At 36.4% G+C, this 27568-nt stretch overlaps 1 protein-coding gene across 4 annotated transcripts; it reads right to left on the bottom strand.

Moving 5' to 3' along the window:
• Window positions 1-350: 350 nt before the first annotated feature.
• LOC134663646 (sodium/hydrogen exchanger 9B2-like) lies at window positions 351-27007 on the bottom strand. 4 transcript variants are annotated; one of them, XM_063520074.1, is made up of 10 exons: window positions 26994-27007; window positions 18514-18584; window positions 18083-18222; window positions 17471-17699; window positions 15611-15780; window positions 13442-13653; window positions 10509-10680; window positions 9909-10063; window positions 6205-6363; window positions 351-3942 (listed from the first exon to the last, which is right to left on the bottom strand). In XM_063520074.1, the coding sequence occupies exons 2-10, from the start codon at window positions 18531-18533 to the stop codon at window positions 3730-3732; spliced, it is 1470 nt and encodes a 489-aa protein (XP_063376144.1). In that variant the 5' UTR covers window positions 18534-18584; window positions 26994-27007; the 3' UTR covers window positions 351-3729. The 4 variants fall into 4 exon arrangements, with proteins under 4 accessions (XP_063376144.1, XP_063376143.1, XP_063376141.1 ...); XM_063520073.1 differs by lacking the exon at window positions 26994-27007 and adding an exon at window positions 26897-26976; XM_063520071.1 differs by lacking the exon at window positions 26994-27007 and adding an exon at window positions 26897-26921 and having other exon boundaries at window positions 18518-18584.
• Window positions 27008-27568: the final 561 nt, after the last annotated feature.

The raw sequence follows: 27568 nt of genomic DNA, 5'->3' as shown, positions 1-27568 counted from the left end.
ATTATAATATGTACCTACTGTGTTTAAATCAAAATAATTTCTTGTTTCTTGAATCTTGCTATTCCCCAGCCTTGCCATATAATGCTGCTTAATTGTTATGAACTTTTCATACGATTAAGTAGGTCTGCCCACGTGCATGGAGAGTTTTGCCTTTATATAAGTACGATAAGCTACAATTTACAATGTAGCCTGCAAATTAAATTTGTATGGTTTCCTACAATACATAAAGTTCATGTTGTGCTACCTACAGTCTAAAATTAACATACCAAAACACACAGCTTATCAGCACAATAGAAATGGAAGTACTAAGTCAACGGTTTCATTAGTTGCCATAAATAAAACCAGATAAGTGCGAAGTGACTGATTTATTGCTATAAGTTTAAAATAAATAAAGACAACATACCAATATAGGTAATTAGTTAGTATCTCGTATTATATTACGAATATACGAGTACCTAATTATAGTAGCGAGATGAAGAGTCGTACCTACATATTAGAAAATCACACGTACAGTCAGCCAAGAAAGTGGTTTACCACTTTTCGACTCTATTATCTGATTGATAGAGTCGAAAAGTGGTAGACCACTTTCTTGCCTGTACGTACCATAGAGTAATATAAAAACTTTTTACAAAAAAAAGAAAACCGACTTCAAAAAGGATGAAATAACATATTATCCTTTTTAAGTCTATGCGTTACCAACTGATATGTTTGAAGTCGGTGCCAAGCCAACGTTTGAAGCATACCATGATTTTGGTGCGATTCTATAATGATTTACGTTGGATTGCCTTACGCGACGACAATGAACGTACTTTCTGTAGGTACAGTCGTCGTTAAAAATATGTTTACACTTTTCGTCTTATATTACATATTACAAAGGAGTACGGTGCAAAAGTGTAAACATATCTTTGACGTCGACTGTACCTAAGAACACACGATCAAACCTTCTTGGTACAGTCCGTACCATGTTTGTCGGCACGCAAGCGTGGGATTGAGACTGAGTTATTTCCCGTCCCTTATTCAGAGGACTACATTTCAAAATATAAAACAAATCAAGGAATTTACGTTCTTGCCAAATTTCACCTAAAGCGGTTCAATGGTTTAGCCATGAAAAGGCGACAAAGAGGCAGACAGAATTACTTACACATTTATAATACTCATTAGTACAGTTCTAATGGGGTTTAAAGCTGATTATTTTTGACGGGTATTGTTACTACTTGGCTTGGCACCGACTTCAAACATATCAGTTGGTAACGCATAGACTTAAAAAGGATAATATGTTATTTCATCCTTTTTGAAGTCGGTTTTCTTTTTTTTGTAAAAAGTTTTTATTTTTCCATTTTTAGTTTTTAACGCATTGTTAAGTGCGCGACGCATGAATGAAAAACAACATCATGATTAAAACTAAATTCGTGTATCTACTTTAATAAATATGTACTTAATCAGGAATTTTTTCGAGTCCGTCTGGTAAATTATAATTCCTGTCACTACACTAAATCCATCCTCCGCCCCGCCGCTGACCCAATCCCTCAACTCCCCGATCACTCTACCTCACAGCGCATCAACCCCTGATCCATGAACCCCTCGACCCTGAACCAGCAGCCCTTCAACCGCCATTCCCTTAACTTCGCTTCGCCTTAACTCCTAACCCTAACCCCCGATCAGTAGCCTTACCAGCTTACCAAGAGTTTGACATTGATTTATTCGCTAGCGTGTGTGTAACTTACTTTCTTTGCATCTCGCTCGTACTGGCATATTAGTGCGAGCGAGATGCATAAATAGTAAGTTACGAAGACGTTAGCGTCGCTAACTTAGCGAATATGTCAATGTCAAATTCGTGGTAAGGCTACACTTGGCTACACTTGCACTACATCAAATTGGCGGTTTTCGGAAGCAAATGCTCGAGTTACTTTAGAAAACACCGAAATCACTTTACACGTGCCTTTAAAAACTGAGGAGTTCCCTCAATTCCTCATGGATTCCATCATCAGACCAGAACCAAAAATAATACGGAAACACCTTGGAGGTAACTCCTTCCAAACAAAAAAAGAATTACTCAAATCGGATCACAGGTGCCGGAGTAATTGCTGAACATACTACATTTAAAAATCATCATCATTATCATCAAAACAATCATCATCATCAGGTCTACTTCATCAAAGTGGTGGTTTTCGGGAGAAAATGCTCGAGTTGCTTAAGAAAACACCCAAATCACCATGCATGTGCCTTTAAAAATTGAGGAGTTCCCTCAATTCCTCATGGATTCCATCATCAGACCAGAACCAAAAATAATACGGAAACACCGTGGAGGTAACTCCTTCCAAACAAAAAAAGAATTACTCAAATCGGATCACAGGTGCCGGAGTAATCGCTGAACATACTACATTTAAAAAATCATCATCATTATCATCAAAACAATCATCATCATCAGGTCTACTTCATCAAAGTGGTGGTTTTCGGGAGAAAATGCTCGAGTTGCTTAAGAAAACACCCAAATCACCATGCATGTGCCTTTAAAAATTGAGGAGTTCCCTCAATTCCTCATGGATCCCATCATCAGAACAGAACCAAATTAAAATGGGACCAACTCGGAGGTAGCTCCTTTCAAACAAAAAAAGAATTACTCAAATCGGACTACGGATGTCGGAGTAATCGGTGAACGTACATAGAAAAAAAAAAAAAGCCACAACCGAATACAGAACCTCCTCCTTCTATGAAATGGAAGTCGGTTAATAAGTAAAGAAAGAGTGGTCACTCCATACGTCAGTTTACTTAGCAAAACGCGCGATATTTCTTAGTCGACATCTAACGTCTACTTCCGTCAGTAGAAAAGAGCGGCAAATTTAAAAAGAGTAGGCACGTATGGTTACTGTCACATAGAATTTCGCGCCTTTTCATACTGACAAAGTTGTTTTACAGACTATATCTATGACCTTGACTGCGATGAGTCTAATAAAATAATACTTAAGTACTTACCTACATGAAAAAAGTGCTAATATCTTACCTACGAGCTTATAATAATGTTTATCTTAATGACTAAATAAATCCTTACGTCTAATTAAGTAGCAGTTACATTACTTAAGAATCAAGACTTTGGTATATTTATATTCTAAATTGTTTACTTATGCTACCTGTACCTACTTGTCGTCGCTTTTAAGATTTGGTTTGGCACCGACTTCAAACACCAATCAGATACTAGCGTATATAAAAGTTGAAGTTGTTTTTTTTTTTAAGTTTTATAACTATTAAACCTTTATTAACCATAAACTTATTTATGAAAGGTGAGAAATGTGAATGTTGAAATTAATTTAGAGATAGATAAAGTCTTATTTATATCGCTCCAGGATGTTTCAACTATAATTTTGCATGGACATTTTCCTAAGTCTTACAAAGTAAATAATTATAATAATTTATTTCTTCATATCTAATACTCTGTCTATTAAATTAAAATTTAACAACATTTTGTGTACCTAATACATAACGCAATATTTAACCCAACAAATCAACCAAGAGATTCAAATATTCTATCTGTTTATATAAATAAAAATGTCAATTCGATTACTTTGAATTCACGTATCTATATAAAACAAGCCAAAACTACTTACCTATATTATTATAAGAGTAAAGTCAATGTACAGTACATCTCGAGAACTATTCCAAAGTCATATAAAACTTATACAATTTAGCTTAGGTCTGGCTTAGATATAAAGAGTAAATAGCTAGTCTTTACGATTATGTTATATTTTTATCGTCACAGGATTTCTTTGGTACTTTAAGTAATATTGGTCCTAAATGATTAGTTAGTAGGTATCCTATGGGGGTGGTGATGATGATGGCTTGAACCAGGAGTCGCAGAATGTTGACCGCGCACGCCAAATCGTTTTCGTAATCCTGGTGGGGCCCCCGGGAGATGACCGCCGTTAGAGCCGTTGGTGCCAATACAGCCTGGAAGCAGTTAGATAAAAATAGAGTCCGTCTATGCTGCACACCAAATCCTAGGTTAAGAGGGGCCTAACGTAAAACTGCAGTTTTTATATTGAATTTAGGCAGGTATGGTATTTAAAAAATCACTCTGAAACTAGGGACTATATTTTCGAGGATAACAAAACCGTACTTTTACTTATTTCGCCCCCTCTTAAGTATAGCGCGACCATTTGGTGCCAAGTTGGTGCAAGATTTGAAATAATTCGTGGCACAGTAAAAATAAACTAGAAAGCTATAAGAAGAATAACGATTATACATCAATGATGTCGGAAGTAAAATTTAAAATTATACAAACTAATGAAATTCTGTTACACATTACCCTTAAGGGCCTTAAGAATCGTATATATCATCAACATCAAATCTTTACTTGTATTCTTTTAAATCATTTATTTACATGCAATATATATACAGTGGTATAACTAAACGAAATTAATAACTAGCTTAAATCTAAAATAGGCCCCTGAGGCATTGGACCAAGGATGCTGGCGGCATTTCCCCGCTGTATCGCAATACTGATACTTGTATTCTTAGTTATTTCCCTTAAAAATCTTGATTTACGAGATGATAACACTAATAGCATCACTTGTGTCATACGACAGTAGTCAGTAAGGACCATATAACTTAAGACATTATCAACACAAGATGCTAATAAAAATTACTTATTACCTAATAAATAACACTTAGGTACGGCGTTCTTTGTATTGAATAAAAACTATGAATGTGATGGCTCACTTTCTTCTCCAAGTATCTACATTTGGCTGTTAAAATCAGAATTCATGATTGATTATATTTATTACTTTCAGCATTATCCGAGTGAAATGCTGATTTTTTTAACAGAGAAAATTCCGTCAGTTAATTACTGTGCGGATATTTTGTGTAAAGTTTCAAAACAATCCGTAGGTAATATTTTAAAAATGTTATGTTATTTTATTGTTGCCATTTTAGTCCGTAAAATATTTACCTGCCATACTCGTAAACATTGATAACAGGCGTTTTAGTAGGATTTTGTTCGTAAGTACCTACATGCGAATCTATGTAATTATATAGCATACTAGTTGTACATCTAGTTCGTTTTTTTTAGAATTAGAAAGAACTTGCAAGAAGGTAAGCGATCATGACTAGTGATGTACCGACTATTGATTTGGCCGACTAGCCGACTAATCGGCGCTCGAATGGCCGATTAGTCGGCCGACTAGTCGGCTAGTCGGCCAGATCATTAGTTTCGTATAAGTTCAGGTAGTCCGGGTAGTAGGTAGGGGGGTTTTGCTCCTTTGCTTACGCTACAGTGTAGAGAACACCTTTTAGCCAAGCTAATTGAAATTGAAATTGAACCTGTAGAGTCTACAGGTTCAATTTCTGTCTTTCTTTTATTTTGCGATCCTGCCGGTCTAGCCAAGGTTACAATCGCTATCGCTTCGACAACGAAATGCTTTGTGTCTCTCTATCACTCTTCCATATTAGTGCGACAGTGACAGTTGCGTTTCGAAGAACCTATCCCCTGTGGTCAGCGTCTTTACGAGCAACGTGCCCTGTCTAAGTCTGAAAATTTTGCAATATCATTAATAGTTCCCCATGGCTCCACCATAAAAAAAGCCAAAAACGGAATTATAATAAAATTATTTAACTATCGAACTTGCATATCAAATTACACGAGAATCAGTTGAGATCGACCTGTAGAGGAAAACACCAGCCCACCAACATACGATAACGATCAAACGGTCAATTATATGAACTAAAGTTTTCGTATGCAACCTGAATAGGTATTTTAGTAAAATAGACATATAACATATGGTACATATTTACTGTTCATTTCTTTTTGTCTGTTTTTCATTCACTAATAAAGTGCCGACTAATCGGCCATTTTTGCCGACTAGTCGCCGACTAATCGCCGACTACAAATGTGGCCGGATCGTCGACTTTCCCGACTAGTCGGCGACTAGTCGGTACATCCCTAATCATGACATATCTTTTAATTGAAAAACGCTTTTTAAAAATCAAAAACTATTACTTATGAAAGCAGAAGAATATATATGATCGTATTAGACTCATAATTGTTACATATTTGCCGTAACTTATTTTTAAAATGTGTTTTTCAATTAAAAGACACATGCATCAAGATTGTTTACCTTATTTCTAATGCTAAAAAAACGAACTATAACAGTCGAATCCCCGTCCCATAGTATCATTTCGGGGTTAGCGGGTAGATTGGATTTGGGGACCTACCTCGACTATGGATTTGGGTACCCAGGTGCAGCAAACGAAGATTCTTTCCTTGAGGGTCATGTCCCAGCAGACGAGCGCTGCCGTCGTTAGTCTCACAGTCAAACAGATCAGTAGAATTGCTAACCCAATTAACATAACATCCCACAGATCATTGTCTATCTGAAAAATAAAAAAAACATGAAACTTAGTCAATGTAATTTAAATATTTTTCTCTGATTTTTTACTTAAGAACTAATATGTGTTATTGGTGTGGATTTCCAATAATACATCACCTTTGGGGATTAGCTGAGCTATAATTATTATAGAAATATGAAATCTATCATCTGTTTGTCTGCCTGTGTTTTGACTTTTCACGGCATAATCCTACTCGTACATATAATTATTGTAAGTACGTATGTACTACATATTTTTTTGGTACAAAGCGCCTTTTAATTTAAGTTTTTATTAATCCAAAAATCATCATCTTCCTTGCGTCATCCCGGCATTTAAGCCACGGCTCATGGGAGCCTGGGGTCCGCTTTACAGCCTGATCCCAAGAATTGACGTAGGCACTACATACCTAGTTTTTACGAAAGCGATTGCCATCCGACCTTCCAACCCAGAGAAACTAGGCCTTGTTGGGATTAGTCCGGTTTCCTCACGACGTTTTCCTTCCCCGAAAATTCAAAAAATATTTACGCGTAATTGAAAGAGCAAAAAATAAGCGTGCCCTTATTTTCTTCGTGTGCCGCGTTTAAGCCTAAGTAATCTCACAACGTTTGATTATTATCAAGTATTGAAGCTGTCTAAAAGAAAGTAGCCTATCTTATACCTTTAAACGAGCAATTCTTGTATAATTATTTATAAATATATTTCGGAGATATCAGAAACGGCTGTAACGATTTCGATGAAATTTGCTAGGAGTTTCCGGAGGCGAAAAATCGATCTAGCTAGGTCTTATCTCTGGGAAAACGGGCATTTTTGAGTTTTTATACTATGTTTTCCGAGCTAAGCTTGGTCACCCAGATAGGCAGATATTTATAATAATATGACCAGTTTTGATAATGCCAAAAACTGACGTTACAGTTATTTTCGTTTTCTCAAATATTAAAGGAAAAGTCGTCAATGTAACAAACAGCCTTGATTGATTTGTTCCCACATTATAAAAACACAACAAAACAAAACACACGCGTGGGTAACAAAACGCAAAACAATAACCGGTGCGGTTTTTCGTACATTCAATATTCTTCGATTGTTAATTCATTGCTTTGTGTGTCAATGTTGTGAACGGGTGGATTACTGCGTGATTGCCGTGATTGGTGCTTATTACCTACGCGCGGCGGCGGCGGCGCTCAATTAGCTGTGGCCGCTAAAAACGTTCAATAACGTTTTCTAGATATGACCTTTTGTTGTATGATATGACCGAGCTATCTTTAATACAGATTTGACATTAGTGTTTCCTATACTTATTCGAAGATGACTTTAATTATCAGAGCTCGGCGGGGGTGAGCTGTTTTCAGAGTTTGCACAACATGGACATGCCTTGTCATTCGATGGTATAAGTATGTGGTGTAATTTAATAACTAAAGAAATTATTTTATTTAGGCTGCCTTTCCGCTACGATCTTTACGTCGCCATTAAAACAAATAAATTTTATAGCAACCTTTTTTAGTAAACCTCTTCAAATAATATGTATATCCATCCATATGCTACTATTAAAGTTTATTTGTACATAAGGCATCGTCATTTTAGTTTAATTATAATTAATAAAGTTTTATTTTAATATTTCTTTCTAAGATGTATCTATATTAATATCTACACTTGACACAAGTGACGTCAAAATGGCTCACCCCTGCCGAGCTCTGTTAATTATACATACATACGTGTCTGTTAATTGTTATATTACTATATTTGTTAATGAGTACTGACTTTACTAAAGCGGCCTTTGTTTTGTAAATTAAACAACTTTTTAAGAGTCCAAAAAATGCTGATGAGTCAAACGGAGTCTTCAATAAACTTCATAACAGTTTTTTAACCGATTATAGAAAAAAGGGTTCTTATACTTTATGTGCATAAGGAACCAGGCCGCCTAGCCAAGGTTACAATCGCTATCGCTTCGACAACAAAAAGCATTATGTATCTCTATCACTCTTCCACATGAGTGTGACAGTGACAATTGCGTTTCGATCGCTACGGAGCGTTAGCGATTGGCATCTTGGCTACGCGGCCTGCTTTGGTTTCAATTTTCATTAATTTTTAAGGACCAACGGAGATTATTTTTGTTAGTACTTATAGTCGTAAGTACTAACAAAAATAGTCTCCGTTCGTAGTCGTCATGGTCATGACTTATAAAATATTTAGTATTCTATATATACTTACTATAAAACGTCATTCTATGTTATAATCAAGGATAAATAAATTAATGAAAGCCACAGGTCAGTTTGATGACCTACACAACAGTAAAGACGATTCCAAGCAAATAATTTTGAGTGGCTCTAACACATAGCATACCTATCAGGTATTTTAGAAATTCCTTGAAAAGTTCTCTATTATGCACCTAAGCATGTCAGACACACTACTTGGAGCCTGGAAGCTGCAGATGCCGCATGAATTTAAAAATACCGGTTAAACCATTTTATATTCATATCAGACAAACACCAAAGTTTACCGGAGACCACGGATGCTGCAAAGTATGGAAAGCTTCGGGAACTAATAACGAAGTTGAATTCATTTCGCAAAAAAAAAAGAACTCGAGCTATGTGCGTTGTAGGGTAACACTCACAAAAAGTACCTACTCAATCCGAAACGCCCTTGTCCAATTTAGGAACATTCCTTGAATTTTTTTGCCCATTTCGTTCATTTTTATTTGTGTAGGTACTTGAGTACTATGAGTGAGTTCGAATGAATGCTGCTATTGATTTATCGTATTTGTTAATCGAGCTATAAAAATGAATGTTGTACACAACGTATATTTGCTGACTTGAGGACCATATTATTGTGGCATTTAACTGTATTGTTTGTTCGTCTTTCTTTCCTGTTGAATTGTTCTGTAGTGTCTCTTGAGACGACTCCACGAACACGTGTATGAAACTCTATTTACAGAAACCTGTCTATGGTACATACATTTGATAATAAGTTGCCGCCAGGGTGTCTATTTATTTTATATCTACACACATATCACATACCTTCTATGATGCGTTCAAAAACCGCAGATTGCGGCCAGCATAACGATAAATTGTTTCGTTAAAATTCGGTTTTAAGACATTCAAATTTCAATTAAATTTTTATTTCACATCCATTCCATCAGTCTAAAAGACGTTTTATTTGAATAAAACAATTTTGACAAATCTCGCATGTTACCTACTTGATATCGAACGATGAGTCTGTTGGGGCGGTCTGAATAAAAAAATTGCATTTACCGCATTTTGACGATTAGTTTGAATTGTCGCAAAAATAGTTTGTTTTGTTGTTTAGAAATTAACTCTCGCACCACTTTCATGTAAAACGTGCGATCGTTTACAGTTCGATCAATCAGTGTATAAGCGAGCGATATTTTAGAGACGCTTATGATATCCGTGACAAAGCAACGGTGCCGCAATGCTGGTCGTAGCATGCGGTTCCTGAACACAGCATAAAGAGCTTATAATGTGTGTAGACAAAGCATGTACAGTTTATTGATGTAGTAGTCACATAAACTACCTATTTACTATTAAAGAGAAACTTACCACAAAGAAAGTGCCCGTGTAAGCAAACACAGTTGGCTCACAGGCAGCCCAGAACACCCGGTAGGCTGTAGACGCGGGGTTGTTGTTGATTTTCCACCCGTCTCGCGCCCAGAACATCGCGGCCGTTGCGTTGCAGGCCAACACAGCAACTCCAGCTAAACATTCAAAACAAACATTATTTCTAACTTGATTACAATTCAGTGAACCTAGTTATACTGGATTATTTAAGCTTAAATAAAGTTAGCATTGCTACTCTTATGGTAAATATTCTCTCTTTTGATATAAATAGATAAAATATTTATTGTTACGCTTCACGTAATTCTCTAACTGCATTTAGGCATAAGGCGATAATTTGCTTTCTATTGCTAATTCAGTTTTTGACTTTATAATAAATTGTAAAATTGATCCGAATTTCGTTGTATTGAAAACCAGTTTTCAATGATTACTTGCATCAATGTACAAGTATAAGTATGCACATACAAGCGAGATTTACTGATTTTAAAATCTATATTTCTTACGTCCTCATTGTCGAAATTTTACAATGGTTGCAAAGACATTAAATTTCGGATTAAAAAGTTGAGATGATTCAAGAAGTAATACCGGTTCCAGCCCATCCTAAGCGCACGAGGATAAAGTTGGCGAAGAGTCCTCCGACCAGCACAAAGAGGACCCGGAGCTCCGCGACGTAATAGTCGCGCGGGTGTGGTGCTAGCCCTGCCAGGATACCCCATGCTACTCCCAGTATCACGCCCACAAACAGGGTCGACCCAGCCTGATGACAACAGAATAACACACTGATTTACTTGGCTAATTAAGCATATTTTATTTTTACAATACTGATTCATTTTGTAACATTTTTCCAAATCACATTTTAAACCATGAATACGCCAAAATGTGGGCACATAAAATTACAAATAAATAGAAAATAAAGGTCTACTGGAGCGAAATATATATTGAATATAGCTGAAAAAATTATAGTTTACGAGTGTCAAACGAATATACTAGACTTTCATTTCAGCCTTTGGATTTCACAATGACATCTCCCAGACTTAGGGCCCCCCCACATCTGGCGTCTTTCGAGCGTCGGCGTCTACAATTCTATGGCCGACATCGACGCAACGTCGACGCAGCGTCGACGCAACTGCGCAGCGACGTCATTTTCCATAGCGCTGGACCGACGCCGACGACGCCGACGCTCGAAAGACGCCAGATGTGGGGGGGCCCTTAGTGATGACCAGCGGCGGTAGCACGGTTGCATTTTTATCGCATATCACCATACCTGTCACGTACTAACAAGTATGTAAGTGAGAAAGTGACAGACGATAAAATGGAAGAATGGAACCATGCTGCGCCCGCAGGACAAATACCATGTGTATTAAGTAGCTCAAGCCGGAGTTATTTGCCGATTAGTTGATAGTATAACACAGGTGTCTTTTCAAATATTCCTTGATATGGACCCAGTCTGTAGCCATCCGCCTTCATTTAGAACCATTCGCCAAAAGTACCCTTTTGCCATTGTTGGCAATTGGCATGTCTATCGTATAAATACTCTTTCGGCACTGTTATAGTGTAGTGACAACATGGTGAATGCTATCAAAATACTTAGACTGTGAGCTGTGACTTCTTTAAAATCGATTTAGGTAATTTTCACAAATATTTCTTCCATATATTTCTATAGTCTATGTCCCTTATGCGAATCAATTAACGGCGACGTTTGATGCAATCACAAGGGGCTTGCTGAAGAAATAAATAATGGGGATACTTAGCAATAATATTTTTATCTTGAAATCTTCTGGAATGTATTAACAACTTATACAAGGAAAACTTTTTAATCTGTGTTATTGTTTGAAGTTTGTATAATTTCTATATAATCCATCGTCTAACACTTAACACGCTGTATGTTCCTAGTTTCTTTTTTTCCTCATTTTAACTCGTGTTTTTCCGCTTCTGGTTGTCTTTCCATTCAATAACGTCTCCGCAACATTTCAAAAATACAAAAACTAATCGATTCTTGATATATCAACTTTTTCACAAGTTTCTTTAGCCTAATAGAATTTTTCAAGGCTTATTGGTGCAAAGTGATTCCGCTCCGTCATATCGTGATATCACATGTTCCTCATGTTATAGCGATTTAAATTTAAGTAAAAAAAAACCCCCCGAGGCAAAAATTATAAAAGTAGAAGTAAAAATTATTAAAGTTACAACTTAATCCTTAGGTACTTTAGAATAGTCCTAAAAGATAATTTTTAGATATAAAGTCTGAAAAGTAAATAAATAGGTACTAACAAAGGAAAAACGTTTTTAATCTAAGATATTTTTGTCTATGAACCAACCACAACCGACGGACTGATCAATGTAGCTCAGCAGATATGGTAGTTAAAAACTTATGAAATACCCCAATATTCAAGCAAACGTAATTAAAATGACAGAAAGTTTGGTACCCTTAATAATTATTAAAGTAATTTTGTAAGCAAATTTCTATGAAATGTGACCAGTTTCCATTGCTCTTGAGAGTCTTGAATGTCCATAAACTCAGTGCAGATTTTGAGATTGTAACAGGTAAAAACCAGAAACTGTATAAAATAATACTTTCAGTTTAATACTTAAATAATTTTCCTGGAATTCCATTCAACTGCAGAGTGGAGACGAGACGAGTGAGAATTATTATTCGTAGACCAACCGACACGGTTCGTTTAACGCTGCGGCTTACCGCCTGCAGTTATAGAACAGCTTAAAATAAATAGTCTATCGATTCCACTTGTCTACAGTAGAACCTATACTGGGTGTATATTTATATTTAAAAGCCCACTGGCGTGCAAGTTTGATGTTGTCTCTCAGGATTTTTACCAGTAGTGAGTGATGAAAACATCGTGAGGAAACCGGACTAATCCCAATAAGGCCATTTTACCCTCTGGGTTGGAAGGTCAGATGGTAGTCGCTTTCGTGAAAACTAGTGCCTACGTCAATTCTTGGGATTAGTTGCCAAGCGGACCGGCCCCAGGTTCCCATGAGCCGTCTCAAAATGCTGGGATAACGCAAGGAAGAAAAAAAAACATAGGCAGAAGCATATGGAAAATACGCGTGTTGCATGAGGAGCAGTCGTAGTCACATCATTGTAAACGAATGAGAAATGAGCTGTTTGCCGATGCGGGATATCCCAGGGGAATATAGAAGGCACGTCTTGCCTTGTCGCACGCGACTTTGTACGTCAAGTTGCGCTTTATAAAAGAAATTGCACAAGACAAAGAAAGATGAGCTGTGCAGTTACAAGAATCCATGTCATTATTTGTCATCAAAATACCTTGATCATCATTATCATCATCATCATCCTACTCTCGTCCACTGCTGGACATAGGCCTCTCCTATTGCACGCCATTGAGCACGATTTGCGGCAACTCTTGTCAGCTGCCTTGCGAAGGTCATCGCTCCATCTAGTCTGAGGGCGTCCTACGCTATGTTTGCCGATGCGCGGTCTCTACTCGAGAACTCGATACCTATATTTATATATATATATTATATATTTATACGAATACCTTGATATATTTATACAGTTGGTTTTCTTCCGTGAATATGAAGCTGAAGATGAGTCCGTAGACGCCGACACTGAGCGCGGTGTCGGTGCCGCCCGCGGTGCTCACCAGCTGCGCCCAGTTGCGAGCGGAGCCGCTGGCGGCGCTTAGTCTCGCGACGCCGGGCATCACCACCGCCCACGACAACGAACAGTATACTGAACCAAGTAGGAAACCTGGAAAATAGCTCTTAATTTAATATTACTAAAGTAAAGGAAAGTGAAAATAGGGCCCTTTGCATATATTGAATTTGCCTTTTCAGTTGCATTTACCTAATTTTTCATTGCATTTCGCTTGTGTTTCTGTACACTAAATAGTTTACTGCTACTCATTTTTGAACAAAGTTACTTGTTCTCCCTTTATTTGAGTGTATTGCTGAATACTGAAAATATTATATGTACTCTTAACAATTAAGTACGAGTACATATTTAGGATGCTTCTGACTTCAAAAGAGTTGTGACAACCATTATATAGTTAGCCATGTCTAAGTACCTACACTTCAATTTTGTATACTAAATAAATATCACGTGTAAAATATACAAATAGAGATTTTCTAAATAAAAGATTTAAAAAAATAACAAGCTACATGTCATTGTTTATAAACATATGAAAACAATAAAGTTACGATATTTTCATGCTATGTAGGTATTTCAAAAACCGAACTAATCAATTTAACAGTAACAATTTAACAAACACAGAAAAACAAACTGGAACCTGAAAATTCATTCATTACGCTACTACAATTTAATTGTCTGTGCAGAATTCAACGGGCTATTTGCTAGCGACAGTTTAAAATCCACAAAACAAATTGAAGGAACACTTAAATGTGAAAATAATAAACGAAACGAGCATTGAAAGCTGTTTCCACTTTGAGGTTTTGTTTGTAAATCGGGCCTGTAATTGAGGCAGCCACGACAGGTACCTATAAGTTAAACGTGTGCGCTTCAGGGATGTTATTCGCAACGCTTATAGAGCGCATCGCATCAAGCCACAATAAACTTACCTATCTCTGATTACAAATTGTTATCACAGCGAGATATCAAGTTAAACAGGGAGGAACTCACAGTTGAGACTAAGTTTCTTGTGAATTTGGTAGTAGAAGTCAGTCCTGAGTACAAAGAGCGATCGCAAAGCGAGCCTGAATGCCAGCGCTTCTGCCGCTTTCAATAATGCACGCCATGCGGTGAAAATGCATTCAAACCCCTTGCAATACGAGTCCCGCAGCAGATTTTATTGAATTGGCTTTGTACCGCACACTACGCTCCCCATTGTGTTCTGCGGCCGTGACAAATTTTATTTTATTACTCTGGGTATATGGAGTGTGACATTCACTAACGATCGCAAATCGGATGTTTATATTGGAAATTTTACACAGGAGAAATCTTGATTATAAATATTATAAAAATGTTCATACCTACGTGGTTGTCTGATTCTGTATGTAGGTATCTGTTTGTATTGATATTATTTATGTATTTTTATGAATACTTATGTCTGTGCATCAATTTATGATAAGTATACCTATAATATTTTATAGTTTAATTGTGTTAGTTAATACCAATATTTATTACAAGATGTTACATTTACATCTAACATTGCCGCGCCTACAACTTATCTGCTTTGCCCGAAGGTTGGCTGGTAGAGCATGCTTTGTAGCATTGCATTTACCCTTGGTACGATGTTTTTACTTTTGTGCAATAAAGATTAAATAAATAAGTATTATCTTGACGGAATCAAGTCGATAAAGAATTCTAAATATTATTGTTTTAAATCGTCGTGCGATACTGCTTAGTCGGTGGTAATACAAAGGACTCAGAATGTTTAAATAATTGTAGGCTCATCTATGTCATTAAAAACTATAGTTATTTAATTGGTGCAGATTACCTACCTTGAGAAAGGCAGACTAAACTGTCGGCAACGCGCATGTAACACCTCTGGAGTTGCAGGCGTCCATACGCTACGGTGACTGCTTACCATCGAGCGGGTCGTATGCTTGTTATATTATATTATATATATTATTGATTTATTCATTAACAATATTACAATTGTGTCTGAATATTGACTGTATCTAATACTTAACCACCGTTAAGTATACCACGTTGTTTGCTACCAACGTGGTATAAAAAAGACTCTTACCCCAAATCCACGGGAAGTTTAGAAGAAAGCGCGAACATGTAGCCACCGCCACCACCTCCACGAGCCACGGAACGCCGCCGAGCGTCGCCACCCGTTGCCAGTTGCTCCTCATGTAGTCCACATTCCATCCCAGTGAACCTTTTCCAAGGACCACTACTGGGTATATTTTCCTGAAGTATATTTTCCTTGTTAGTAATTTTATTTTAAATAGGGCGACAATAATTTACGCTTATACCGGGTGTGGCCTGTAATACGAGCGGGAAATTTAACTGCTGTACTCCTCATACTGACCAACATTTGTTCAGCAACTTTTAAAAATAACTTGTGGTTTGATTTTCAATACACTTTAAAGTCTATTCTAAGACGCAACGCAATGTATTGCGAATTTTGTTATGTTTAAGGCATGACAAGCAACGTCAATCACAAATGATATGGCATGGCGATGGCGTCTTTTGAAGATAATATTTATTTTGTGTGACAAATATGAACTCTAAATACTTCATAATTTTTAAAAGTTGGTGAACAAAAGTGTCACCGTTTGAGGAGTATAATCTATGTTTTAATTATTTGCTCATGTTACAGGCCACACCCGGTATATGTACGCCCACCTAGGTGATCGTTTCTTTTATTTTTACCATTTTTATATATTGTGACCTAATTTGTCACTTTTGTGTTATTTCTAGTCAGGATCGCCAGCCCTTTTCATCCTAATGGGAGGAAAAAAGTGGTCTAAAATTTCCATACATTTTTCAGACTATCCTTTTATCTTTTTTTTTCTATTGTGTTACCATTTCCCCATATACTTTACAAACATACATGGGGAAATGGTAACACAATAGAAAAAAAACTCTGGGACATTTTTATATCCCGATAGGATCGAAAGAGCTCGTGATTCTGAGTAGAAATAACACAAAAGCGGCAATATAAAAAAAAAACAAAAAATAAAAGAAACGCTCAGGGGCCGATTTTGGAATTTCGACCGCTCGATTTCACGTATTTCGTTCAAGAATATCTACACTACTAGGCATTTAAATTCTAAACGAAGAATCGAAAACGAGTGGTCGATACTACTACATTCCCAGTTTCTATTGCTCGTATTTCAAAAATGGCAATTCACCGTTTTACACATATTTTCGAGTGACGAAATCCAGCGCTCGAAATTCAAAAATTGGGCCCCAGGTATGCTCATCCTTGCCTTTCTATAATTGTAGAATAATTATTTACCGTAGGTAATTAGTACCGTCCGAAAACAAAAAATATTTACTTTTAGGTCTGACGAATTTACGTAGCACTTACGAATTTAACTCGAGGGTCTCGCGTTAATTGTTGGCAGTCGTTATTATTTTAATTTGGCGAGATACAAATTGTGCTGGTTGAGTAGATCAATAAAAGAGAACATTATGATCAGTGGGTCAATTGAAACCAATAATACCACGATGACATTGGACGAGTTATGGTAATGCTTATCCTAGAAAATATACTGCCTGTACTCACCCACATAATCAATTTTTCCCTCATATCTGGGGTTTTTCCTTCTTCTTGGCGCAAAGCCTATGTTCTCCCGCTTCCCAAAATCTCTAACCCAAGCTGTCGGCAAAGGTTAGATGCACTTCCATTGTAAGCACTTTTTCCCTATCTGAATAGCTACAGTGTGACAATTGCTTTTCTATCATTATCCGCTTGTATAGGTAAGTATATGTATTTCTAATGCACTTATTTATCTTACCGATTACACAAAATAGAAGCAATGAATAAATCTAAGTAACCACTATTCATTGTTCTGGCGTTCTCATTGTAACTCTGAATCCGATATTCGTAAAACATAACACAAGAATAAACTGAGGCATTGTGGCTACATACCTTAAAAATCCATCTATTTCAATGTAGTCGCGCATGTCAAGGAAACCGGTATTTTGAGCAAGAATGCCAGTAAATAGGGCAGCCAACATCCCAGGCATAGTTGTAAGGGCTTGAAGGGCTTGCCCACTGCCCCAGGCTACCGCTGCCACGAGGCCAATCTTGAACCACTTCCCGCCCCACTCCCAGCCGTCGCCCCACTGGCTCCAGGCCAGACCCCACGCCATCAACCCTGTAAACAGTGCTATGTCATTATTACCATAAAATAGTACCTATGCATAACAACAACACAGCAGCAACTGCGTCACGAAAATGTATTTTTTTAGTATTTAAGATTTTATTATTGTATATACATAAATATATGTTAGTTTGTAAGGTATGTATCTATGGGCTATAGTTGCCTGAAAATAAATGCTTTGATTGATTGATTAAATTGATTTGATTGATTAAAATGTACGAAATATAAGGAATAAATACTAAGCTTAAAATTAAATAATTAGTATCAGTTATTTATGATAAATTGATAAACTCATAGTTATACGTACACAGGTAAACTACGTTTTAATATTTAAAACACTATTATAATGAAATCAACAACATAAAATAATTACTTACCAAGTATTATTAAAGTTAATAATTGAATACATAATGTTGCTGTTGTTGGCTGGTCAGTATTTGATTTGGCTTCCACAGTTTCAACACTGTCAATTTTATTTATTTTCTCTGAATTTATAATTGGTGGAAATTGCGGCTCACTGGAAAAAAAACATTCACAGTAAATAAATAGGTACCTCTTGCCGCACTCTTAGTCAGCTACGAACCATCACTTTGAAAAACTAGTATCAATCATGAAACTTCTTACTGTGAGTGGCTGGAACTCGAAGCATCGCCTTCCCTTGGCCTATCTGCCATTATTACTAATAATCGCTCGTCTTCATTCATCAGTTTTAATTGCTCGGAGCTATCTCGCTATCAAACAATCACTCAACCAGCCATTTGGGATCTTATTGAAAACAGGTAGATAAGTACATAGTACATATACTTACTCACGTTTTAACTTCCTCATTCAGGTATACTGTGTAGACACCGTTATCGATGACTGCTGCTGTCTCCTTATCTGGAGTAATTAAGTTATTATCAAATCTGAGCGCGTCATTGTACCCACATCACAGCATCTTTGAATCAGTAGCCTATTAAGAACGTAAATTGTCCTCGCGTTCATAGAAGCTCTTTCATTTGTTTAATTTGCGCATTTTGATAACTATTTAAAGCAGATACATATTTAACATTATTTAAAGTACCTACACTTAATGAATTTATGAAGATTTTCCAACAACAAAAATTAAACTTTGGAAATTTCTTCATCTCTTACTTTTCCGCTTAATTTTATGTTTCCCAAACTTTACATGCAAATGGTACCCTCGAGAATTATTTTAACTGTTACGAAAACAAATTTTCAAGGTCTCTTAGTAATTTTAATTCATCTTTTTAAATAAATTAAAGACTTGGATGACGAAAGACAGGGAAATTAATACAAATCTTATGATAACTGCAGAGCTATATTGCTTTAACACTTTAAAATTAAGGAGGAGGGATTTTCTCAATTCGTCAGGATTTTTTTATGCATCTTTCTTTCATACTTTATCAACTTGGGAAACACTTTTATAGTTTGAAAGGGATGATAATAGTTGCCTCTATTATGTATAATCGGGTCCGGATCTGATGATAAGATAAATTTTTGACAAACTCTCTTTATACTTTTCAAACACTGGTGATTTATCATTGCATTGCATTTTATCCAAAAGAGTGCCAAAGTATACTCGTAAGTGCAAAATTTGAGTTAATTCCTCATCCTGGCTGGCAGAATTGATTTTTACATTATGTTAAATATCAACACTTATACAGGTATGTGATACGCATACGCTTTATATGTCATAACGATTATTATTGTAATTATTTGAATTTGATTTGTAACATAAGACTTTTTTTTTATTATTTATTTTATTGTAATGGTTTACGGTTGCGATTTTTCTAACGTTGTTGTGGTGAACATTTTTGTTTCATACGGGAGCAAAGTTTATTTAAACCTCGCAACGCTCTTTTCTAAACACGCGTACAGGCATGAATGCTCTTAAATAAGTTAAGCTTATAAGGACTTAGGTAGTAAAATACTTGAAATTGCACAGTAAAAATGTAAAAAGGTTGTACTGAACTGTTTAATGCAGACAATCGTTGTTACTACTGGGGGCCGATTTTTGAAATTCGACCACTCGATGTCGTGTATTTTGTTAAATGATATCTCCACTACTAGGCGTTTCAATTCTACTAATAGAATTGAAATCGAGTGGTCAATACCACTAGATTCCAAATTTAGATCGCACGTATTTCAAAAATTAGCATTTCGCCGTTTTCCACCGATTTTCGAGTGACGAAATCGAGCGATCGAAATTCAAAAATCGGCCCCCTGGTTCGGTTTAACGAGGATACCTATGCATTATAGTGTAGTAAACGAAGTAAGTTGTTGTATGGAGACCCATGCATTAATTTCTCAGTCGATGAAATTTTGCTTGGTTATTGTATAGTATGAGCTGAAACTAACATATAAATATCCAAAAAAAAACCACTCCTAAGTTAGGTATTTACACGTAAAAATACAAATCTGTTTATATATTGAACCGAGTAATTCCTCCGTCCAAAAGTATTTTACCAAATAAGTTATTTGTAATCAGTATGTGATACTAGAAAAAAATCTAAAACATGAGAATATTTTTTTACGATAATTCCTTTTTTGGCGCTCATTTTCATCGGAAAATTGCTCTGCCATTTTTTCCTTCTTATATGATCTTAGAATATAATTTGGCGTAGTGGGTAAGAAAATCCAAAAAAAATGCATACCCAAGTTTATGTATTTTAGAACTATAAAAAACTGAGAGTGGAAAATTTCTCAGCCTGATTTCTTTTTAAATATATACTAAGTAGTCACGTATATACTTAAATCCAAAATATCCAAAAGAAATGTCATCCCTTGAACACCCCGCTCCCTATACACTGCTCCCGACATGTTTAGTTTTGAATACGCTCGTTATTTTTTTGGACGTTTTTATAGTTGAATGGAAAGAAAACTGTGAACATAATTCAATAAATAAAATGGATAGATAAATTTTCCACAGCGAGTAAAAAAGCAATTTCTGAAAAAAAGTATAGTTACATGGTAAATTTTTTAGATTTTCAATTTGTATGTATAAATCGGCAATAAAATGGCATTACAGTGAAAAAATTAGACTGAGCAATTTTCCGGTCCAAGCCACGCCAAAAAATTATATTTTGTTAATATTGGTATTTCTGCGGGGATTTTTTTTTGATATTTCATATATTGTTGCAATACGTTACATGAACATGTCCGGAGAAGAAAGTTTAAACGGAGCAATTTTCCGTAAAAAGATATTAACGATTTAAGACTTTAGGTATTTACTTAAATACTATTATTATTATTCTTTGGAAATGTATACAATCATCATCATCATCATCTCAGCCATAAGACGTCCACTGCTGAACATAGGCCTCCCCCTTGGACCTCCATTCGTACCGGTTGGAAGCCACCCGCATCCAGCGTCTTCCGGCGGCTTTAACAAGGTCGTCCGTCCATCTTGTGGGTGGACGTCCTACGCTGCGTTTGCTAGTCCGTGGTCTCCACTCGAGCACTTTTCGACCCCATCGGCCATCTTCTCTGCGCGCAATGTGGCCTGCCCATTGCCACTTCAGCTTGCTAATCCGGTGAGCTATGTCGGTGACTTTAGTTCGTCTACGGATCTCCTCATTTCTGATTCGATCACGCAGAGAAACTCCGAGCATAGCCCTCTCCATAGCTCGTTGAGCGACTTTGAATTTTGAGATGAGGCCGATAGTGAAAGACCACGTTTCGGAGCCGTAAGTCATCGCTGGTAACACACATTGATTAAAGACTTTCGTCTTGAGGCACTGAGATATGTCGGACGAAAAGACATTACGTAGTTTCCCGAACGCTGCCCAACCGAGTTGGATTCGGCGGTTGACCTCCTTCTCGAAGTTGGAGTACCTAATTCGACTGCTTGTCCTAGGTAGATGTACGAGTCAACAACTTCGAGTACCGAGTTCCCAACAGAGACTGGGATGACATTGGCATTTGACATAAGTTTCGTCTTGTCCATGTTCATTTTCAAGCCCACCCGTTGTGAAACTCGGTTGAGGTCATCGAGCATCATGCTGAGTTCCTCCATCGACTTTGCCATGACTACGATATCGTCGGCAAACCGAAGGTGAGTGATGTATTCGCCGTTGATGTTGATGCCAAGTCCTTGCCATTCCAGGAGCTTGAAGGTGTCTTCCATTACGGCAGTAAACAGTTTCGGAGAGATAACGTCTCCCTGCCTTACGCCTCTTTGCAATGGAATCGCCTTCGTGCTCTGCTCCTGTACTCGGACCGACATGGTGGCGTTACTATACAAATACTTCAACACTTCGATGTACCGATAGTCAATATGGCATCGCTGAAGAGACTCAAGCACCGCCCATGTTTCCACCGAATCGAAGGCTTTCTCATAGTCCACAAACGCTAAGCATAATGGTAAGTTATACTCTTCGGTCTTCTGTATAACTTGCCGCAGCGTATGGATGTGGTCTATGGTACTATAGCCTTTTCGAAACCCGGCTTGTTCGGGAGGCTGGAAGTCATCAAGTCTGTGTTCGAGACGGTTCGTGATGACCCTTGAATACAGCTTATAGACATGGCTCAGAAGCGTGATGGGTCTGTAGTTCTTCAATAGGCTGTTATCACCTTTTTTGAAAAACAGCACCACCTCGCCTCTATTCCATGTTTCAGGCGTTTTGCCCTCGCACAAGACGGAATTAAAGAGCTTCTGGAGGACAGGACAGGCTGGACCTTTTCAAGTTTAATATTGATATTCAGTGAGCCTCTTACGATTCGGTGATCACTACCGGTCTTTACCCTGTTGATCACAGAGACATCGCTGAATATCCGTTTCTTGTCGGTCATGATGAAGTCTATCTCGTTTCTCGTGGAACCGTCAGGACTCATCCAGGTCCATTTCCTGTGAGGCGGCTTCTGGAAGAAAGAGTTCATCACGAAGAGTTCCTCTCTCTCCAGAAAGTCGGCCAGCCTCTGACCCCTAGGGTTCCGTTGCCCATACCCAAATTGCCCCACTCTCAACTCATCACCGCTTCTCTTGCCCAACTTTGCGTTGAAGTCCCCCATAACAACAGTAAAGTAGGTTTTAGAAGTATGTATGGCCCTACTTACGTCCTCATACATAGCCTCTACTTCATCATCGGAGTGTGACGAGGTCGGTGCGTATACCTGAATGACCTTCAGCGAATATCTTTTGGATATTCTGAGTATTAGGTATACGACCCTGCTCGACACACTGTCGATGGTTATTATGTTGTTTATGAGGGACTTGTGAACGAGAAACCCGACACCACCTTGGGACTGTTGGTCGCCCTCCCGGTGGTAGAGCAAGTTACCAGACTTCAGGGTTGTCGTGTCCTCCCCCTCTCTACGGACTTCGCATAACCCTACAATATCCCAGTGTAACCTGCTCAGTTCCTCTTCCAGCTCGCAGATCTTTTCGTCAGTCCTCATAGTGCGTATGTTGTGTGTTACCAGGGCCAGTCGTCGTCGGGGTGGGTAGCCGGATCTTTGCCGGAGATTCTTAGCACCCCTGACCCCGCTAATGCCCTGACCGCTACCATAGCCAGAGCACCGGGGGGCATTTATACAATACTTTTTATTTATTGATACTTTATCATACTGTAAAGCTTTTTCTGGCTGAGGAATTACTGCGGGGTCCACTACCTTTATTTACTACACTATTAAGCATGTGATGTGACCCTCTTCTAATTTACGAGTATGATTTACGTAAGTACGTGGCGCATTTGCTGCTGAGGTGATTTTTTCAAGATGATTATTAAAATATGTGACTTTATCAGGTGTAAGGAACCTTGTCGACGCTTTATACGTCGCCTCACGATCCTAAAAGCAGTATTTTTGCATAATCACGAGGGGTACGCGAGCGTGGATTATCTCGTGCGTAATGGTTTGTCGAAAAATACGACCCGCACGAGTTAATTGGCAGAGTCGGATATCCACAAGTCTGGAAAACATTTACTACCCAGTATCATATAACAGAGACTCGACACAAAGATTAAAACGAGCAAAATGGTTAGATATATTGTTGTAATAAAACTTGACTTAGTTTGTTTTGGTTTGTGATTAATGGTGTACTTACCTATTGTAGGTAAATGTAATAATTATATTATTGGTTTTTATTTCAAATTTAAAATAGAAGTGACTATAATTTTCATACTATAGTATTTTTCAAACAACTTGAGGATGGTGACAGCTGCAGGTATACAATAAATCTCCATACAATTTACAAATGCCTTAAAACGCTAAATCTCGGAATATTATATTGATGACGTCTGTCAACGTACCCAGGCTGTTTGAAAAATATCTACTTACTATATTTTTATGAGTTTGGTCCGAATTATCATTTTTTAACTAAGTATTTACCTACATACATTAGACACGAATTCTCTCTTATTTCACAAGAAATATACATATGTACTCACCTACTCGTAAGTATTTCGCTTCTTTACATTTAGGTAAGTGTTAATCCTGGTTTCCGGATTAACAGATTACATTACATTCATTCAGACTAATTCGTAACATAAAGTTATTATTTTATTTAATAGATTAGCTATTTTTAGGTTTCGACAATCGATATTTAAAGCCATATTTTGTTACCGGCATAATTTATTAACTGATTGGATATAATTGCTTCCTCAATAGTGCAATAAAGATATAAGTACAATTTACGTATACTACCTATTATTGCAGTTTAAAATTGCAGTCTTATGTCACAATAGCAATTCTTGTTTATATATTTATTTATTTATACATATCTTTCGGGGATCTCGGAACCGGCTCTAACGATTTCGATGAAATTTGCTACATAGGGGTTTTCGGGGGCAAAAAATCGATCTCGCTAGGTTTTATCTCTGGAAAAATGCGCATTTTTGAGTTTTGTACATATTTTCCGAGCAAAGCTCGGTCTCCCAGATTCTATATTTTTGATATATTGACCATGTAATAACATATTATTGTATTGATATATTTGTAAAATAATTTCATTTGCACAATGGCTACAAACTTTTACCTCCAATATACAAAACGTGAATGTTATTAATGGCAGCATTGTCGAATTCTGCATGTAAAAGTCCTACCAGAGAGTTTTAAATTTGCTGCTGCCAAGTTGTGGAATGACCACCTCTCCGTGAGCCACAACATACTCACATACACACACACGTACACACACGCAATATCTTGAGCATCCCTATTATGACTATTATTCCTATGTTGTATGTTATATAATTCACTTTTGCAATATAAAATTATCTTAGATATTGCTGATATTAATTAAGTCACGGCAATTATATTTTCAGTCGCCAAAATTTTGATTTGATAAGTACTAATTTGTATTCCTTAATTATAATCTCTATACCTATATATTTGCCATCACGGTCTCCAAATTTTAATAACCAAATTAATGCAAATCTGTATCCTCAATAATACTTTTATCGTGAAAATGTGTTGTTGTACCGCACTGTTCTTGGACCATTTAGTCTGGGACCGGCATTTTGGCCCAGCACCCGTTGCTAGACATTATTTTTTCTGGAATTAATAACTGTATTTTCTCCTACTGTGTAACTTGTACATACTTTCATGTTAATATTATGTGGCAAGAAACGATTTACAAATGTTACTATCTATTTTTCATCTCATAATATGATGTCACTGAGACCGTAACGGCCTACAACTAAATTACATTTTTTATTAGTTTTGTAGCGTTTCTAATATAAATCCATAAAACTTATATTGATATTATCTTTTCTTGAAATTTCGTTTCAATCAAATTACACTATATTGTGAACACATATTAATTTTTTCCTCGACGTTTTAGTTCTATTTGTTACGGCTATAGCCACAATATAATTTTAAGAATATTATATGAGGAAATTTTTTAAATCGTATCATCGTAAAACACTCATGGCCCTAAATAGATAACTTTTTTCCCACTAAGAATAACTTTTTCTAGATTGACCGTGGATTATTTAAGGTCACTAGAATAAGTCAGGTCATGGCACTAATGGCTGATAAATCTGTCTGAATAATTCTAACTCTAATATACTTACTCTGAGTTAAATGTAAACATTTTTCAATGTCGAAGTTACATCAAAAGTTTCTTATACTTAGTCAGTCCATAAGTTCTGTCGTAAAGGTTTTTACTGATAAAAAAGTTTTATTTACCTTTGCCTTATTATTCATATTCATATATGTATATGGTTTATATAAGCTTCTTTAATTGTTAATTTCTTACAATATTATTTCACGTAATTTGTTGTATCAGTTTTGCATAATTTTATATCATATTCGAAAAAAGTAATTAAAAACACCCCAAAAACATGCGCGTTGTTCAATGTGATTTTCCCCTATTTTTTCTTTTCTTTTATAACACGGTTGAATCTTACCGAAAATAAAAGCTGTCTGTCTTTTCACTTTATTTATATAATTTACGTGTATTTGACTGCCAACATTGCTACTCTACACGTTTTACCAAATCTACGTCAGTTAATAATAAGCTTTTTCCAGAAAAGTATTACCTACTCTATGTTAATAAGGTTTGAAGGGTACGCTGAAGTACAGGTTCACACAAATAAACTATTTTAAATATTTTATTAAATTTTACTCCCTTTTGCGTAGGATAATTAAATCAGTTTTATCACAATCCAGCCGCGCGTTTGCGTCTAGCGACAGTCACAATGTAACCAAGAATTAAAATAAAATCACGATCTAAATTTAAAATTAATTATTTTTATTTTCATAAGTATTAAAGAAGCTTTTAAATCATGGCTACATTATTATATTTAAACCTTTGTATTACATTTACAAAGGTTTGTATTTACATTTGTATTTATTTTTATTTATAAGTTCTGCCACAAAGGTTTTAGCTAAAACCTTTGTGGCAGAACTTGTGCACCGAATACGTACAGTAATAAATAGTTACTTTCCTCCGTTATATCTTTTAGATTTTAATTTAATTGCTAAGTAAATTAAACATGTATAAATGCCAATAATGGTTAATTTTGATCGATCCTATAAGCTTACTTAAATTTGTCTAGCTGTGCATCAATTAAATTATCGATTAAATAATAATCCTAATATTTATAATTAAATCTCATCTTTAGCAATAAACAAATGTAAAATGACTCTTTTAGGTTACATGTTTGTATTTTTTTTATATACCTATGTCATATTATTGTATAAACAAATATGAATAAAGGAAATCATATTAATAAAATAGCATTGCTTACCACTATGCATTTTCTTGTTTATAAACATTTAATCACTTTTTTTTTTAATTAATACACAATATTGAACTATAATAAATAAATCAAATAAATTATTAACTTTTTGAAAGAACATGATACATGGTGCTACGTTCGTGATCGGTCTACGAGAGGTCAGTTGACACTCGAGCGCAACACAACGACTGCGCATGGCGTTCGGGCGACAGGAGTAGGTATCATGGGCCGAATCATTCAGTAAGTAATTGTTATATCTCGCCATTTTGGCCTAAGTACAACACTTAGTTATGTACACTTAGTAAGTAGGTACTAGTAGAGTACTTTAACATCAGTTTGTTCCCCAAAACTGAAGAGTACTTATAGTTTTGGCTAATAAAGAAACATATAGGAGTTATTCATTTGATTTCGATGCGAAGATATGGCTTGTACGAGCTCTTTTACCATATACATCGAAATCGACCACCAACTGCAAGTACCTTGTTTAGGTTACCTTGTTCATTAATAGTTTGTCATCGAAGATATAGGTACAATTTTCGAACCCTTCCTTTAAGATAAGTAGCAGTGACTAAAGAACTGATCTCCATTTTATACTTAGAATACGTGTACGGGAGGTTTTATTCACCCAACAAATTACAGCATCCTAATAACACTAAGCTAAGACAAACAGACAGATAGGAT

Source organism: Cydia fagiglandana, chromosome 4 (assembly GCF_963556715.1).
Source record: "Cydia fagiglandana chromosome 4, ilCydFagi1.1, whole genome shotgun sequence".
Lineage (NCBI taxonomy): Eukaryota > Metazoa > Arthropoda > Insecta > Lepidoptera > Tortricidae > Cydia > Cydia fagiglandana.
This window is presented reverse-complemented; position numbering and strand designations above follow the sequence as displayed.

Excerpts from the sequence above, each read along its gene's own strand:
- LOC134663646 (XM_063520072.1), bottom strand. The coding sequence starts at position 18,409 with ATGAATGAAGACGAGCGATTATTAGTAATAATGGCAGATAGGCCAAGG. Across the intron at positions 13,654-15,610 it reads AAACTTCCCGTGGATTTGGG|GTTTCCTACTTGGTTCAGTA; the intron begins GTAAGAGTCTTT and ends GCTATTTTCCAG. Across the intron at positions 10,681-13,441 it reads AACTGTATAAATATATCAAG|GCTGGGTCGACCCTGTTTGT; the intron begins GTATTCGTATAA and ends TGTTGTCATCAG.